The sequence below is a fragment of the Coturnix japonica genome, chromosome 2 (genome assembly GCF_054131305.1).
Source record: "Coturnix japonica strain WE chromosome 2, WE-NBRP24, whole genome shotgun sequence".
Classification (NCBI taxonomy): domain Eukaryota; kingdom Metazoa; phylum Chordata; class Aves; order Galliformes; family Phasianidae; genus Coturnix; species Coturnix japonica.
This window is the reverse complement of record NC_140664.1, coordinates 17,796,308-17,815,495: the sequence shown is the minus strand read 5'-3', so window position 1 is coordinate 17,815,495 and position 19,188 is coordinate 17,796,308. Positions and strand designations below refer to the sequence as shown.

At 34.8% G+C, this 19,188-nt stretch overlaps 1 protein-coding gene across 45 annotated transcripts in view; it reads left to right on the top strand.

The window, feature by feature from the left end:
• The window catches only part of RIMS2 (regulating synaptic membrane exocytosis 2), a 402,507-nt gene that overhangs the window by 250,219 nt on the left and 133,100 nt on the right, over positions 1 to 19,188 (top strand). For all 45 annotated transcript variants that reach the window (XM_085537158.1, XM_085537160.1, XM_085537163.1 and 42 more), the window contains 3 exons: positions 1,444 to 1,512; positions 11,386 to 11,542; positions 14,912 to 15,028. In XM_085537158.1, coding sequence (XP_085393284.1) covers positions 1,444 to 1,512; positions 11,386 to 11,542; positions 14,912 to 15,028 — 343 coding nt within the window. The remainder of the gene's footprint in view (positions 1 to 1,443; positions 1,513 to 11,385; positions 11,543 to 14,911; positions 15,029 to 19,188) is intronic.

The window sequence follows — 19,188 nt, the reverse complement described above, 5'->3', positions numbered from 1 at the left end:
GCAATGAAGTGGAGGGAATCTACTTCACACAGTATATAATTAGAGTGCAGGACATAATGACATAGTATATTAGAGAGACTAAGAGATACCTGACTCAGATAGAAATAGGAATTTCTGAAGGATGGGTTTGTTAGTCACTGTTATGGTAAAGATAGCTTACTGGAAGTCTCAGTTGCCAAGACCACTGCTTGCTGAAAGCTTGAAGATGCAGTTGGGAAGACAGTTCTGCAGCCCTTGTCAGCAGACTTTACAGTAAGGAAGAACCTTCCTCTGTACATCAGTAGACGCTAGACTGTCTGGTAGACAGCAGCACTTTTTATGGTACAAATAATTTCTCATGTAATAACATTTAAAATTGAAAACTTTTTATTTTTGCATAACCCTCGGCATTCATTCTCTGAGTATTCTGCTGGGAGGGGAGGCTGGGTATAATTCTGTGCCAGTCACCCAAGTAGAACATTGATCCTGCTTTGTCCTGAGCTGCCTTAGGTTTACTCTCAGTTTTTACTTGTTTTTTTTTTTTTTTTTCCCATTTGTTTTTTAGGATAAATCATCCTATGGCAGGATTAAAAAATCTTACACATAATTGAACAGTCAGATTAAACCTCCTACCTACTAGTTACCTATTTTTAGACATCTAGAGAACTGGAGCAGACACACCATTGTGCAGAACAGGGATTCTCACAACTAAAACTTGTAAATGAGTAATCATCATTGCCATTTTGACATACCAGTGCTTTGTCCTGATGGCAACAATCAAATGCTGTTCAAAAGTTGTCATGGTAGACAGAAGAAGGATAAAGCTAAACAAATTAATGTATGTATTTGTCCTACATGACCTAAATTTTTGTGCTAATTGTAGATGTAGGATCTACTTTTGCCAACTAAGCTCCATCTACTTTGACAGGTGCGCTCCTGTATAGCATTTAATAGCTTATATCGTCCAAACTGTCACAGGGAGATTTTGTTTTTCAGAACGCACTTCATGTGTGTAGCAGCCTTTTCACCTGTTAATGCTTACTAAATCCCCAAAGATAATACTGCATTCATTTGATATGATCATTACCATTCATTTTTTTCTGGTACTCAGATGCTCTGGGAAGGGGTGATGCCTTGTATGTGAAAATTTGGAAGACGAATATTGTGGTACTCGCTTTGATATGGAACTAATAGATATATGTATGAAGTATCTGCAAGCAACATACAAGTAATGTTGCAGAGCTGTATTTCACCATTTCTTTGTATGTTACATTGAACATTTAGATGAGAATAGTTGGTACTATAATACATTAGCAATAGTATAACATCAATAATATGCTTTACATTGATATTAATGCTTAATTATCTGATATGAGATCTTGTTATTTATTCATAGACTGGCTCAAGATCGTTCTGCTTTACAGGAAGATAACTGATGTATGGTTTTTTTTGTTATTTTGACAGGATCCAAAAGAATCAGTGACAGTGAAGTCTCTGATTATGACTGTGATGATGGAGTCGGTGTGGTTTCAGGTATTACTTTCTAAATTTATTCTTTTGAGTTTACTAGAAATCTTTCTTGTTTATGATTTATTATTATGAAATTTGTAACGACTTTCTGGTATAAAAATAAACTGAACCTAGGAGTGTGTTTTTCTAACGTATATGAAATAAGTATTGTGGTTAATGTATGTTTGACCATAAAAATGATCAACGAGGAAAAAATCAATGTGTAAATTTTCGCGTTGCTTTTAAAAAATGATAAAAATAGAATTAAAGTGTTTTTTGTTTGGTTGGTTTGGTTTGTTTTTTTAAGTTAAATGGTAGGAAATGTGGTTTAGATATTTTTTTTTTAGACATTGGGGTTTTAGGTATCCTTGAAAACTTCACAGTGAAGAGAGAGCACTACCACAGATCTGAAACCTGAACATTTAAAGCAGGAAAGGAGATGACCTAACAGATAATCTGTTTAAGTATTCATACTAGGAGTCCAATTGGTATTTGAGATAAAAGTCATCTTCTGAAAGATCTCCACTTGTAGGAGGACAAATTACACTGTAGTTGTAGCCAAAACCAATAAAATAAGGAATCATGTGCTTCTTTGTTCTACAACAGAAAATGTATACAGGATGCAATCATGTCACTTCTAAACCAGTACTGCTGGGTGCAGGTACCAGTGCAGCATTAACTGCACAGCTCATTGTGCACTCAATTACCCTACTGCTGTACTGATCTTTTTATCACATTTAGTCTGTGTTCAGGCTCCTTTGGGACAAATCTATCTTTAGTGTGCCTACATAGTGGTTTATATATCTTACACAGTGAACATCGAGCAGTATATGTTGCCTGGTCTGTCCAGAAGCTGTAGGGCAGTGATCAGCTGCTCAGTCAAAAGTATTCAATCTAAAAGGCCACCTAATAGCATAGGTACAACTTTTATGTCAGGTTTAAGTATGCTGATGGCAGGCTGTGTGGTGTATAGGAAACATGAGTCAGAGTGACAGTACTACAGTGTGGGAGGGAGACAGAAAGTAAAGGAAGCTAGAGGAGGCGATCGTGGCTTTTACAAGATGAGGCGCTGCCAAGTATTCATAAATCGAAATCTTAATGAGCTACCTAATTAGTTGAGTTTGCACAGTCCTGTCTTAAACAAAAGCTGTCATGCAGACTCTTATTCATCACTGGTGAAAATGCATTGCTGATGGTGGTGACTGCGTTGAAAAGTAGAGTTTTGTAGCTGAGAATTTGCTCTATTAAATAGTGTTATTGTGTTCTTTGTATCTGTTGTAGTTTCTAAATAGGAAGCATTAATTTTGAAGAAACCTATGTACTTTCAGTCTAAGTTTGGCTATTTCTCTGTGAGCTTAGTAGTCACTAAGGATTCCAGACTTCATGTCCTTCATAAAGGATGGATTTTCATAGTCTGGCCAGTTTGCTTGTAGCAAGCAAACAAAACCAAATTCTGTGATTTGCAAAACTACAAAATCACGGGGGTTGGAAAGGACTGCTGAAAAAGGGGAACAAATGAAAATTTGATACTTATCTGAAATGCTCAGTATGGAGCCATTTTGAAGCTCAAATCTCTATTGTCCTGTAAGACATTATATTTTTGCAGAGATGTAATAGGTGCCTGAACACTGGCAGGATTTCAATCAAACAGCTGAATTTTCAACATTGTCCTTCTTCCTTTTCCAATATTTGAAACACATTAAACCATTTCTTCTGAATTTCATTTGCTTTTCAGGCATCTGTGAAAATTTTTAATACAAATTAGGGCACATAGGGTGCTGTATGTTGAATCCTCTAATAGTATCAAAATCTTTTTTTTTTTTTTCCTAGCAGTACTATAAGAAAACGCTGCTTAAAGAATTATCTGTTTTCCATTATCTCATTTTGTATTGTTTAACTGTTAAAGTGGTTACTAATATCTAGTCCATGCTATGTAGCCTTTTACAGGAAGTAAATAGCAGTCTAACTCCTATTTTGACATCTCCGTGGAAAATTGGACTTTACAGTTTAGCGAATGAGTCTTCTTCCCTGAGTTTTTAGTGTACGTTTAGCTCCTGAAAGATCTCCTAGCTTTTTTATTTCTGCTGACAATTGTACACCATAGTTGCATTTTGATTCAGATCAACTGTGTAGCTAGAAGAGTTTGATGTTCTTTTGGCTTTGAATTTTTTATTGCCTTCCTTTTTAGTGCTGCTGTCACTACGTTTAAAGTGTTTTGATTTATCTTTGTTTTATCTTACCATCCACATCCTTCTCTCATTTAAGGTTCTTCAGTTTGCAGACTCATCACAATCTTGATTTAAATATATGCCTTATTTGCAGTGTAAAACTTCAGCCATTTGCCTCTCTTTTTTCTTTCTTTCTTGTGTACCCCAGTTCTTTCATTTTGTATTTTCAGATTTTATTTAACATGACACTTCACTTTGCTTTTAATCTTTTGACATGTAAATACTGTACCACATCAAATATGTTTGCTAACATATGTTGAGTACTCTAGGTGATAGTTTCCCTAAAACTCATGTTTATTCAATATACTAGACCTGTGAACTTGTCTCCAAAAAACCTTTAAGAAAAGCATGAATTCTCTTCTGTTTCCTCTTTATTTTTTTTTCTACAAAACACTCTTTTATGTAGATTCTCTGGTATTGGTCTGATAAAGTTAAAGTCTGTCTTTGGATAAGCTGATGATAGGAACACAGAAACTGAAGATCTGAAAACAGTTCTTAATGTGTACCTGTAGGCGTGATCGTCTAAGACTATACTTGCTGAAAGAGAAGGAACTTTATATGCTGCAGTTCTTTGCATCATAATCTAAATATTTTTAGCATACCTGCAGTTTCTTCTTATTGCTGTTATGGCAATTCTGATGCACTGATTTAATTTCCTGGTGATAAAATCATTATGTCTATTTCTTACACTGTTCTTTTCCTTAATTTTTACAAAAAGTTTAAATGTATTAGAAAAAATATTCATAAAAGCTTTCTCTTCTGGTTGCTTGCATCTTTGCATGCTTAAATAGGTATCAAACATTGTTTTTATTGAAGAGAACATTGTTTCTGTAATCAGGAAAGACTTTTAAGGAAATAAGTAAACCAACAGAAAAATTAAAAAGAAATATTTAGCTACGCATGCAATCCACACCAATTACTGTCAGAAAGGATTCTAACATATTGTATTTTTAAGCAGGTGTGAAAAAAATGCTTTGTAACAAGATTTAGAAATAGTTCTCCTCGTATTGAATACATATTTATTTCATATTGAGATCTAAAATAGCAGAACAGAGTCCCCATTATACTGGATTTAGTGTTTTTGTCTTTTGGATTGTTTTTTATGTGGCCTTAAAGCCATTTAACACATTCATTTAACTCTCCTGACAGATACAATTTGCCTCTCCTAAAATTGTCTGTCATCATCAGTACTATGCGGGGAGCACATCTGCATCTTCATTTGCCCCTTAGAATGCTCTTAATGTACTTATATAGTTACTGATGAAATCTTAGAATCATAATCACAGAATGGCCTGGGTTGAAAAGGACCACAATGATCATCTGGTTTCAATCCCCCTGCTATGGACAGGGTCACCAACCATCAGACCAGTCTTCCTGGAGCCAGCAGTACACTGATTTTATATTGATTCTAGAGAGATTCCAGAATGTTCTACAGGACATCACTTCAATTATAATATTTCAGTCCTGAAAGAATGGAAGGTGCAGGATTCTGCATAAACTCTATTGCAAGTTGGTAGAGAAGAGTTTTTCCCAGAGAAAAATTGCGGTCCCCAGCAGAAAAACATTTATAGTGATAAGCTATTGCCATTATGCAGAAGATAATTAAATGTTTCAGGAGCAAAATAAGAATACTAATGAGATATTTATTCAGAAGATGGATAGAGCTAGGTAGCTTAGAAAAAAAAATAGTAACAACCAGCAAAGAAATTCTCACTGAACTTTCAAAATCAATTTTTTTTTTTCTTCTTTTTTTTTTGTGGAAGAATGAAAAGCAATTATGCATTTTACTTCGCTTCTCAAAATACCTGATGATTCCTATCTGCGTTCAATAGAATTCTTTCACTGTAATGTTTCATCATTCACTTCATGGGAAGCAGAAGGCTCTTTGTATGCTCGTCAATAATGTGATAGGAATTATTATACCTGATCCTGTTGATGATTGCTGCTCAAAGCAGATACAGAATATATAAATCCTTTGGTAACAGCTTGGAATCAATTGCCTATTGAAAGACATCGTGCAACATTAGAAAGTATAGTTGTCTTCTATCCTTACTAAAATAAAAGATTTCACTGTAGATAAATGTCTGTTCCTGAATAGTGTCATTGTTGCCCTCAAAGCTGAATAGTTGCAAACATAAATATTATACTAAACAGCTTTTGCTTTTAGTATGTGCTAATGCACATTCTTCTTCTTTTATCCATTCATTATGTCTTCTTCCTTGGTAAAGAATAGTGTCTTTGCATCTCGAAAATTCCCTCTAAAATTGGAAGTGAAATTTAGGCAATATTAAAGTAATCATCATGACCTCTTAAATCAAGGTTCACTGTAAAATGTTAAATCCTTGCTTTTAAACAAGTTGAATTTTCTCCAGCTGATACAACCAGCTTCTCTTCAAACATCCAAATTCTCAATTAATATTATTTTTAAAAGTTCTAATTTTATATTGTTAAATATAATAATTTTATATTGTTAAATATAAGCTTTATCACTGCACCTTGAACAACATAAAGATGTAGGTAAATTTATATTGTGTTTGTAGGCATTATTAATACAAATTAATTCTTATATTTTAGAAATAATTGTCTCATGGTATGCACATTACAGTAGAAAAGCATAAATTAATATTGTTTCTGCTATGGAAATTTGGGATCCATTTTGTATTCTTGAGAATACCTATCTCAAGAGGTAATCTAATCTTTTTCAGAATCTAAAAGGTATTTCTACATGTGCTGTATGTTTATTTTTTCCCTGAAAACAATTTCAGTAATAATTGGTAGCAGTAGCATAAGTTGGGAAGGAATGAAGATTTCAATCTTTGTTGAGAGAGCTTTCCACACATCTAAGGAAGTGTCACCAACACCTCCCCGGTATCTGTCAAATACACTATTTTGAATTTCATTCAGTCTGTACTATCCATCTTTCGCTGTTTTGAAAGTCTTATTTGACCAACAAGATCATTCAAGATGTCCTGTGGGAAATTTGATCTCATGGATACAACTGAGCTGTTTGGAGCATATTCCCAGTTTAATCAAAACCTCTGTAGATGACTTGAAAGTTAAACTGTCACAAGGTAAAAATGTTTAGGTTAGCTGACGCTCCCAGTGGAGATACTGAATAATGTAGCCTTCTGTTAAAGAGAACAGCATCTTCCAGTAGAAAATCTTGTTTTGTTTCTCAAAAGAACGTGGCAGTCATAAACATCTACAGGACAGCTGTGAACTTCAGTAAAAATATTTTCTTAAGGTAGTTCTATTGTAGAGATGTCCAACTGACAGAAATATTGCAGGCTTATCTTATTCTGGTTGCTTTGGAATGCCTACTGTTCCCATCTGCAGTGGACTCACCACTTTATTGTATGTTGCTGGGTGTATGGATATCACTGAACGACTCACCACGCTCTGGTTTATTACTGTGTGAAAACATTCTCCACACACGTTAATGATCAGAAAAGTTGTCTCAAGTGTAGCTGGCCCTTGCACATCATGAGTGTAGGTAAAAAAAAACCAAACCAACACCTAATGAGAAGACAAGTTACAGTATCACAAGTAACCATTTGATCTTACTGTTAAACTTGGTAGATTCTTTCAGTATGCATTCATGCTACCTTTATTTGTAGAATGTTTTGATGCAGAAAACCCCACCTCAAAACCTCTGTATGTACCTTCAATTTACAGCGTATTCATACATTAATAATTCAATGTGTTTAATCAGCACTTTCAGAGGACATCCAGTTTCTGCATTTAGATCACTGTAGAAGCTGTGAACATTTGCATACAAGACATGAACTGTCTCCAAAGTGCCCATGTATAAAATCTTGGTATGCTAAGCATTTCTGGCATTTTGATTATGTAATTGTTTTTAATTGGTCCTTGCTCTAAGCCTAACCGTTGTGAGTGTTAAAAAATAAATAAATGATATAGAAAAAGCTTGATGCCTCAGTTAAGTACAGATGTTAAAGTGGAGAAAATGCCACATAGCATCTATCTCTAAAATAAGTTCATTATTCTAACGGGGGTGAATAGCAATTCTAATTATTGCTTTTCTAGAATAATTTTCATACTGAGTTTCTCTTAAGTCAGTCAAGCATCAAGACTCCTAAACTAAAAGCTTCATTAATGCTCTTTGGGATTCTTGGGGGTGTTTGTATAGTGCTGTTCATGTGAACTTCATATTTGGAGGTCTGTGATTTTCCACAATTTTGTGCATGACAGCTGCAAAGTTTGATAACAATTTGTTAGTGTTTAGTGAGCTGCACAGCATAATATCAGTACAGAACAGCTATGCTGCGTGGATGAGTATTTTAAGTCAAATGTATTAATATTCTCTCTTAAAACAGATAAAATGAAAACTTCAGCTCAGAGGAAGCTATATTTAGTGTGCCTTATGAAATCCCTAATTTGAAGTGTGTGACAGTTTTTAATGCAGTCCTCCCATGAAAATGCAGTGGCATTGCAGATGTCTCCGTCATGTGCCCATCTTTTATGTGTCCACAGCTCACAGTTGTTTATCTCTGATAATCTTTGTACTGAATATCAGGTGCTGTGTGCTCTGTACTTTAAGAGGCTTGCCACAGTTATAGAGCCTTTGATTATAGAGCCTATGGTAATGACTTAATATTTATAGCTGCAATCAGATTCCAGTGTTTATCCTATTTTTACTACTGCTATAATTATCTTTGCTGTATAGTATCTCCATGGTCAAGTTGCACTTAAGACCTGTTTTTGCCATCTCTGTATAATTTCAGCAGGATAATATTTTTGTTTTCCTCCTCTAATCTTATCACTGGGATCTTGTTATATTTTTAAGCATGGAAGTAAAAAAAGTGTCTTTATCAATTGAGAATGTTACCGTAAGTTTGGGAATATTACCTCTTTAGAGCACATGAGTGTTCCAGCTCCCGGACTAGCAAAACCAATCACATTCTAAAGACATTTAACTTCTCATACTGGGACTACCAAAAGTTACCATGTCAGCTCCACTGGTCCTTCACTCATCAGTAGTATTTTGAGGCTTGTTCAGGGATTAGAAGAACTCAAGCACTGATTACTAAACATACTTATTGCAATGTCGACTGCTTCAGACATGTATAGATCACTGATGGTCATTTATTTATGCCTTTCATGAAAGCTTTGTAGCAGAAGAGCTATGCTCTGCATCTCTTGTGGCTGAGTGTAATCACAGATTATTATAATGAACTTTCAAATTCTGCTTTCATTTATAGAAAGAAAAGCACTTAATAAAAGAATTAAATTTTTAATAAAAAATAATACTTTTAATTTTTTTCTCCAATATTTTAGATAAAGAATTTTAGATAAAGATATTTTTAAATTAATATAAAGGCTCAAAGACCAATGAATCATTAAGCTATTATATGGTGGTACCAAGTGCTTTGAAGACCAGTACTGTAACTGATCTGCCAAAGCTAAGCTTAGATAGACTTACTGAACGTCTAAAGCTGATCAAGAGACTTGCTAGGTTCTTGGCTTTTGCATCTGAAAGTTTTGTACATGATTCTGCTTTTTGGTAGCAGTTTTCTTAGTTTTCCATCTTTTCAAGAAGTGGAAAAAACATTTTCAAATATTCCTTTCTCAGTTCTTCTAAAAAATACTTTAAGATGGTTTATATCAGAGGTTGATTCTGGGCTTTGCATATGGAAGGGATGGAAGTATCCTCCATGCATCCTTGATGTTAACAACTAAGTTCATAATGGGGCATCTTCTGTGAGCTTTGTCTGCATGTCTGTGCAAACAACCTTTTGGATCATATTTCTGAAGTACCTGATCTTCCTTGTGCATTCAAGCAGTGGAAATGCTCCATTTTGCAGTTTTGATTTTGTTCTGGCTGTGAAGTGTTGGACTGGCAATGACTACAAACAAGAAACGTAAGAAACTTCCTTAATTTGTCCCTAAGTTATTTTTGTATCTCCATTAAACACATTTAATTCTTTTCTGGTATGGTAGCTTCAAAATATGGATGTTTTATTTAATGGAAGTATTAAATTCTGTGGATGCTAATAGAAAGTTATGTTCTGTATAAGTGCAGTGTCATTATTTTCATTATGAGATTGCAAATGATTTTGCATTCTGTTCCTTTAATTTCTAGCTAGTAAAAATACTTAGTATGAAAGGAGGCAGAGAGCTACATTAACTCAGCACAATCGAAAGATGATGTTGAATTTCAACCTGTTAGTGGGTTGCTTTACCAAAGCTGTTACTTCTCTATGTTTGACATGTTGGCAAAAGAGAAGCTTTTTTTGTTTGTTTGCTTTTTGTTTTTCAGCTACATAGCATGACTTGATTGATGTGCAGTGACAAACAATTGTCTGTTCTTTAAGGTCATTGTCCTAAAATGCTTGCAGTGATGGTGTGAGATTCTTTTTTAATATACACAAATACACACATGTGTTTGTGCACATGCTCCAGCCTACATCTACAAGTAGGGGGAGGAAGTAGATTGACTGATGTATATCCTTTGTCCTAAGGTCGTATGAATAGAAATACTTATCTGGAAGTAATGAATATTCTTGGAAGCATGAAATGGAATAAAGTAATGAGGTTTTGCCTATATGTTTACCAAAAAATTTCCAGGAAGAATGCTATGAATAATGTGGTAGAAGGCCAATTACTTCTGGAATCTGAGAAGTTTTTCACTGGATAATAATTACAGCCTTATAAGCCAGAATTTTCCTTTTTGGATGATCTCTGAACACTTTTTACTTTGATACTGACTTCAGAACAAAAAGTCACTTATATCACTTGTCATATCTGTCAGGAGCTTTTTGAAGACCTATTTCTTCAAAGCGCTATCGAGAGGTTAAAATATGCAGTTCTCCCATTTTTTATAATTGTATGTTAACTTGATCCTCACAAAATATGTGGAAACTTCCTCAAATTTGTTATTTATCTGGCATCCTGTTTTCAGAGAGTTTTGTACCCTGGGCCAGTGAATTAAACTTCTACAATAATGTGCAGACAGTTACTTTTATACATCTTGGTTTTTAAAAAAGATTTTTATTAAAACACTTTGTAAAATGGTCGTGTGGGAACCTTTTAAACTGTTTTTTCCAGGAAAGCTTAGAACACTTCATGTTTCCTATTGTTCTAATTCAAGGTTAGCTCTAGAATGGAAGCTAGTGTCATTTTTTCTTTAATTCTCAGAAACAGAAATCTTTCTTGAACTCAAACTCTATATTTATCTGTCTTGTAGATATTACTATCCCAACTTTGAAACCCGAACTTTGTATTAGTTTTGAATTGTGAACATTTCTGTGCAAAGTTTCATGGTAATATATATTCCACACAACACTTACAATGTTATTTTAATTAGAAAATACAGTAAAATTTTTTTTTAATGTTATTCAAGGAAAAAGGATCGGTTTAACTAGATTTATTATTAATGCATCGTATTGACCACAAGTTACTTTAAATTGCAAGATGGTGATTATTACTATGTTTCTTAAGTGTAGCTGTAGGAGCTACAACTCTATTTGAATCAAACATAAAACCAGGAATATTTGCATACGTATTTTTATTACAGAAAATCAAGAAAAACACATGACAACATTATTGACCAGAATCCATCAGTTATTGTGCCTACAACTGCTGCAGGTGTAGTAGGAAATTAAAAATTGAAACTTCAGATTAATTCAATACTTGCTTCTCTTTGTAGATTATCGACATAATGGAAGAGACCTCCAAAGTTCAACACTATCAGTGCCAGAACAAGTGATGTCATCTAATCATTGCTCACGATCAGGGTCCCCTCACCGTGGAGATAGTATAGGACGGACAAGATCATGGTCTCCCAGTGTCCCTCCGCCACAAAGGTAAATTGTTATTGAAACATGTATAAACTTAAGTGCTATTGATCCTGTAAAAATACTGGAGTCTCCTGACTTTCAAAATGGGAACAAATTGATTAGATCTTACAAAATTGTATAAAGTCAGTAATGTTTTTATTACTTTATATTGATGTCTAGAAATTCACCTGATTTTATGTCTAAAGAAAGAAGAATACATCTCCAGATTTTTATTTTCCTGAGCTATTTAGAAGATGCCTTTTAGTTTCTGATGGTTTGACATTTTCTCATCTCTCTAGCTCATCATTCTCATCATTGGCTGTATTAAATCTTTATGTCTGTGTAGAATTAAGATGCTTAGAAACTTTCCTTCAACATTTAAAACATCAAAAATAATCTGTCATAGATATGGTTTTATACTGAAAAAAGTCAACTCTTCATTTGGAAAGTTTTTGATAACTTGTAAAACCAAGATCAGGACAGTTCTTCCAAAACCTGACCAATTTGGATAATTACAACTATTTGATTCAATATACTTTTTAAGAAATAATTAAAACTTTATCTGTATGAGTAAGCTTTCTTATGATGAAGCAGAATATAGTTGTCAAGGGGAATGAAGCCTGTGTTCCAGCATTTTTTTGACTAGGTATGGGTAGGTTTTCAATTGATGTAATTCAGCTGCAATAAAAGGAATAAGATAATGTATACTGTTCTCATTTAATACTGAAGATTTGGTATGCAGTGTTTCCAGTAAGGTACGTATGTGTATTTCTTTCTTTTACCGCCATTCCAATTCTCTTGTGTTCTATGTTTCTTTCTTTCATTTTTGTTCATTCTGCTAGCTTAAGATTTTTTTGACTGCATATTCTCTTATGTTTTTACTTACCGTTTTCCCTAACAAACAGAGACTAAATGTTATCATTTTCAATTAGTGAAGTGTTAGGATTCCAAACTATCTCATAGCTAACATGTAGAAAATTTTCTTCTTGAAATCTAAAAGCGTACATAAGCACAGCCTTGTTTTAAATGAGACATACTGGTACTTAGATAAACAGTAGACACAGAGGGGCCTTTTCTGATATTGGCAGTACTGAATTCAGGTTAAGTAATTGCCTATACTAACTCTGCTGGGGTTATCCCTATTGGATATTTAAGAATCCTTAAGACTTCTTTAAGGATCCCTTCCAACTCAAACAGCTCTATGATGCTACGATACAGACATAAATATGGTCAAAATCCCTTTTCAAAATTCTTTTATTTTCTGTGTGTATTTTAACCAAGCCAGTAATTGTCTTGTCTAACTTGTCAACTTGTCTAACACCACTGAAAAACCTTTTCATTTTATTGCAATTTTGCATATTTGTAGTGTTTACATGAAATATCCCTTGCTTCCCTCACTACAAGAAGAGTTTGAGTTTCTGGAACGATTTCAGAAAAGAGCGATGAAGCTGAGGAAGTGACTAGAAAAGAAGACAGATGAGGAGTGGCTGAGGGAACTAGGGTTGTTTAGTCTGATGAATAGAAAGCTGAGGGGAGATCTCATTGCTCTCTACCAATTTCTCAAAGTTTGCAGTGAGGAGGGTGCCAATCTCTTTTATCAAGTGACAAGTGATAAGATAGCAAGGAAATGGTCGCAAGTTGTACCAGGGAAGATCTAGATTAGATTTACTCCATGTATGTTCTGTCAAATGCAAGAAGGTTCGAAAGGAGTAGACATATAAAATGTGAAAACATCTTTCCTTATGTAACAAATTTAATTGGAGAAAAAGTATGTCATTTCTTCTTAAACAGCAAATCTAGCTAACAAAGGCATCTTTAGCAGAGTGAAAGAGAGCTTTATTTGAAGTACAAGAAATACATTTGTGTAGGATGTTTAAAGGCAGCATGAAATCATAACCTGATATAATAGAGAAATCTAAAGAAGAAATGATTTATTTAGAACAGTAAGCTAAAAGCACAACTTTACTGAAAACTATTTGAGCAGGCAGGATAGAACTGCATTTTCAGGACTAGGGCTGACAGTTTGGTAGTTTGGGCAGGAGTTTTCACTGTGTGTGCAGAAGATGAAAGTCAGGTATTAGGGAAGTTTTGCAAACAAGTGACAGGTTGAGAAAGCTTTAAGTCAAAAGAAGGATGGAGGATAAGAAGATAATGCTGTAAACAGAAATGTTTGTTTTTTATTTTTTTTTCCATCATCCTTTTAAGAGTGAAAATGTGTATGAAAGTTGCGAAGTAAAGCCATTTTGGCATTCATAATTTTAGTGTAAATAAGGTGGTTAAAACATGTACCGAGAAGGAGTTACAGGCTACATGTTGTAGAGTGGAAGGCAGAATCACAGAATCACAAGGTTGGAAAGGACCTACAAGATCATCCAGTCCAACTGTCCTCCCATACCGCTGCTACCACAAGCCACTGAACCATATCTTGCAGCTCCTCATCCAGATGCCTCTTGAACACTGCCAGGGATGGCAACTCCACCACCTCCCTGTGCAGCCATTCCAGTGCCTGACCACTCTCTGAGAGAAAAAGCTTTTCCTCATGTCTAATCTAAACCTCCTCTGGCACAACTTGTGTCCATTTCCTCGGGTCCTCTTTGTTGCCTGGGAGAAGAGGCCAAGCACCTCCTCATCACAACCTCCCTTCAGGAAGTTGTAGAGTTCAACGAGGTTTCTCCTGAACCTCCTCTTCTCCAGGCTAAACAGTCTCAGCTCCCTGAGAAGCTCCTCGTAAGGTTTATGCACCAGACCCCTCAGCAGTTTTGTTGCCCTTCTTTGGACATGCTCCAGGGCTTTGATGTCTTTCTTGTACTGAGGGGCCCAAAACTGGACATAACTCGAGGTGTGGCCTCACCAGTGATGAGCACAGGGGAGAAAAACTAAGAAAATGTAGTTGGTAAACTAAACTCTTGGGACTCCAAATCTGTCTAGTTCAAGAGCCCCCAGCACAAGGAGGACATGGAGCTGTTGAAGCAGGTCCATGGGAGGGCCATGAAGATGATCAGGGGGCTGGAGCATCTCTCCTGTGAGGACAGGCTGAAGGAGCTGTGGTTCTTCAGCCTGGAGAAGTCTCTGAGGACACCTTATAGTGGTCTCCAGTACTTGAAGGGGTCCTTAGGAAAGCTGGGGAGGGTCTTTTTATGAGGGCAGGTAGTGATGATGAGGTAAGGTTTTCAAGTGGAAGAGGTTAGTTTTAGAGTAGATATTATGTAGAAATTCTTTACTATGAGAGTGGTGAGACATTGGAGCAGGTTACAATAAAATTACTAATTACGTGAGTATGAAATTATACAAAAGATAGATCAGGTAAGCCAAATCATTTCCATCATGTTTGCTATCAACTTTCTGTTGTGGTCCATTTCTACCCAGAACTCAGAATATGCTCTCTTTTATCCCTAGTCGGAATGTGGATCAGGGACCACGAGGGACACGATCTACTGCTGCACATTACAATACCCTGAACCGAATGGAAAGACATCGTGTAATAGATGACCACTACTCCCCGGACAGAGAGAGGTAATTGTCTGACTTATATTAAGCATGGCTGTAGCCTACTCTCATTGGTGTGAAATACTTCAGTATCTCTAAAATAGGTAACAAAATTGCTTACCTTTTCCCACAGATGAGCATTTCCCTACTTATTAAGAAAATACATTCAATGTGCACAAGGCTGACAAAACTCTCTCCATAGTGGGAAACTGAAGAAGCTATGATAAATTGTCCGTTTTTTCTTTTATACTGAGAATATTTCTATGTAGTATATTAATAAATTCCTATGAACTTGGTAATTTTGGTGCTGAATGAAGAGAGAATTTGAGCTCATTATTAATGTAATACTCCCATTGCAATTAACAGACATAACAGAAGTATGCTCTAGCACTCCTTTCTTTTCTCAACTTTATGAGCGATTATTATGGCAGTGTGTACTAGAAAGAAATTGGGGTCCTTATGTTTAGAAGCACATCCTACCATGAGTAACAGTTTGCCTGATCAAACTTTCAAAACTGTAGTGACTTGTATGAGTTTTAATGATACAAAACCAAACTGCAAGATCTAGTTGGTTAAGGTAGATAATTTTGCTGGGTTCATGTGGTAGTGCCTTTGTGCAGTTACATAAATATTTCTTTCTCATCTCATTCTATGCCAGGAAATCAAAAGAAAAATAATTTTATACATTTAATTCTGAACTTATTCCTCCTTCTAATATTCCAAGCTGAAAATCTGTGCATTTTAGTAAGGCAAATTATAATCAGTCTGATATCATCCCATTTCATAAATGTAAATAGCAAAGGATAATACATGTATGTTTTGCAATTCTAGTGAGTTCTCTGTGGCTAGTATTTGAAATTAATACTTCTACATGATTCTTGCAGATTATTCAAGTGAAATCAAAGCACAGAATTGGTGTTGGAAGCTGTAATACAAATATCTTAAGACATCAGCATTTTTTGTTGACTTTACTGAACTGAAAAGGTGTCTTAAAATAACATTGATTTGATAATCAGTGACTTTAAAGAATGTAAGACAAAATAATCTGAAAAAAATGTATATAATTATATTTTCCTAATTAGATAAGTTAAAAAAAAAAAAAAAAGAGCACCAAAAATAAAATAAAATACGAATAGCTATTTAAGTGATGTTAAATTGAATTTGTCCAAAAAAGTCAAGTGGACAAAAAATTAAGTTACTGAAAAGCAATGAAATGTCATCCAAAATGTTAACCATATTCATTAGAGGTATAACATAGCAACGCTTCCTTTGAAGTGTTTGGTAATTCTGTTTATGTTGCAGAAAAATATTAGTCATTTGACTGATGAGGCTAAATGATTTTCATATATAATGAAATAACTTAAGGATTCTGAATTGTTTTGGCTAAAATAGGAAAAATGATGAGGGTGATAATAAGTTTTCCTAGGAATATGGTCTAAATTTATCCTCAGAGCCTTTGTATGCTGTATGTAATGTTCTTGGGTTTGTTCGAGTTTGCTAGCTGCCTCCCAGCTATGGAGGCATATGCACAGCAGTGAAAAATAGTCAGGAGTAAAGCAATACAGTCTTTTCCCATGAATTAATAAAAATATCCCCTGATGAACTGCCTTAGGTTAAACAATGAAAAACTATTTTTTTTTTTTTTCTTAGAACAATCAGGAAAACAGTGTCATAAAGTTGGAGATGAATGTACTGAATTTTCACATGATCAGTCTCAATGAGTAGATATTTGTTAGGTATGTTCGGAATTGCTGAATGCAGGTGTACGTCATCTGTATTTTCCAAAACACCAAAGTTCTCTCTGATATCCACATGTGATTATCTAGCAAGTCAGGTTGGTGAGTAATTATACCTCTGTTACAGCATATAATCTCTGAAAAATCTTGGTTGGAGGCAACACAAGAGCAGGAAAAGACTAGTCCCAAACATTTATCACATTTTATTCACACTGTTAACTAATAGTGATTTTATGAATGGAAAGATTATTAAACTTCGTATTACCTTACTGAAAATTTGTCTGATACTGTTAAAGTTACATAATAAAATGGATTGTGCATACACAGGTCCTTGCAATAACTCTTCAGTAGCATTCATTCTGAAAACTGCTGAAGTCAGTTTTTAGAAGTGTAAAAACTGAACTTCTAATCAAGTTTATAATCTTTCTGCTTGCCATCCTTGTTTTCTTCCATACTTATCTTTGTTAAATAAAATCATATTTTGCTTTCCCAGTGCTCTGATGACTTGTTTCCACAGTCCATTTAACGTTTGGAGATGTTTGTATAAAGGGACTTTTAAAAAGTGCCTTCTTGCAGACATTCTCAGCTGCTATGTTTAAATGTGACTGAATATATATGTAAGAGCATTTGCTGCTTCCTTTCCCGACTATATGTCTAACATAATGGTAGTAAGGCGTAAGGTACTATGCAACTGTATATGAGAAGGTCCAGTGACCTTGAGTCTGATTGCAGTGTAACTGTTCCCTCAAAACCAAATACTGAGAAGTTAGAAGTGAAAATCAAATTATTAAGAAGGCAGGAAGACACAAATTTTTGATTTAGTTGGGGATCATTTTAATGTCAAGCACCAGACTCAACACGTTGTTTTTGATTTATATATTGATTTTGGTTGGCAGGATAAAATTAGAGTTAAAAGTTATATTGATTTCTTTATTACCAAAAAAGTCAGAATTATATTGTGCATTCTGGGTACTCAAACTAGAAGGTCAAGTTATTATCAGACACTCAGAATGTCCCAAAATTTCATATGCCAGCTCTCACATCTCCCTTCTATCTTCAATGCCTCTTTTATTAAAAAAAAATAAATCTTACTGATCAGCCCAAGGAGACATTTTTTTTCTTTCTCTGCAATTTGATTAAGCCAATTCCTGCTTTTTAAGGTTTCTGGATGTTTAGAAAGTTGTAACCAAACTAGTTAGGGTGAATTTGGTAAAAGACAAATTCATACCAGTTAAAAAAAAGTGATCTATTTGTAATCTTAATAATTTTATGCTTGTTGTGCATTTAATTTGCTGTTTCAGTTGAAGAGACGTTAATAAAAAGGGAGGGACAGTAGTGTTGCCCATCTACTTAGTGTAGTGCTTCAAGTAAATTAAAATACATTAGAAAAAATAGATGATTGTAATGGATGATCACAGACATTGATAGAAGTTTCTTGCGCCAACCAAATTCATGTAAGCTCTAGTTGTGGGACAGAAAATGTTACTTTTCCTTCAGAATTACTTACAGGCCTTTCAATAAGCACAATTCAGGATGTCAGTGTACCTGTTAGCTCCATTTCCACATAAATACTTGGAAGTCAACACCCCACTCTAATACAGAAGCCAGAGTATTAATTAAATTGTGAGAACTGGACACAGAGAATGAAAATTAATAGCAATAGCAAATGTCCTAATGCCTCTTCTTTACTCTTGAGTGAAATAGCTCAGCACCAAGTTAATCTGTGCTTACACAGTAAGATCACAAAGGAATACATTGGATTGTACAGTGATGCACTCTATGTACGTGTGTGTGCGTTTTCAGGAATCTTTCTAGGACTGTTCTGCTATGTGGAGATTGTTCCTGGAAACTAAATACTAAAATTAGACTATGAGAATCACTCATGTATTTTGTTATCCTCATGATAAGTGTGTGGAAATGGACAAGTAGGTGAGTGATAACAGAAAAAATTATGTCACCACTTTCTATTCACTGAAAAAAATAAATAAAATGGATAATTATAGTGCTTTCTATATCTCTGCAATCGTATTGTCAGATTACTGGAAATCTGTTTTCACCTGAGGCGGGGGAGAAAGTGTGTTTGTGCGTGTCTTTATACAACTGGTCATATTGCAGAAACTATAGTACTTCTTCATCGGGCTTATTTCATTGCTTTAATGTAAATGAAATGAGTTGCTGCTGCAAATTACCCTCTTTGTAGCAAAGTGTATAATTTTGCAGAAATTTTCGAGGCTGCAGGCTAATATTTTCATTTTGCCATACTATTATTTGACATACTTCTGCTGTTGAATGCTGTAATGTAGCAAATGAGGACTCTGTGGTCTAAAAGAAGGTTGAAAAAGAAAAGTATCTTTGAAATCCAGCATCTTTTAAAAGATCTGCAATGTCTAAAATGCAGCCATGTGTCTGTAATCTTCTATTCATTCCTCCCTATATGTACATTGGAGATTG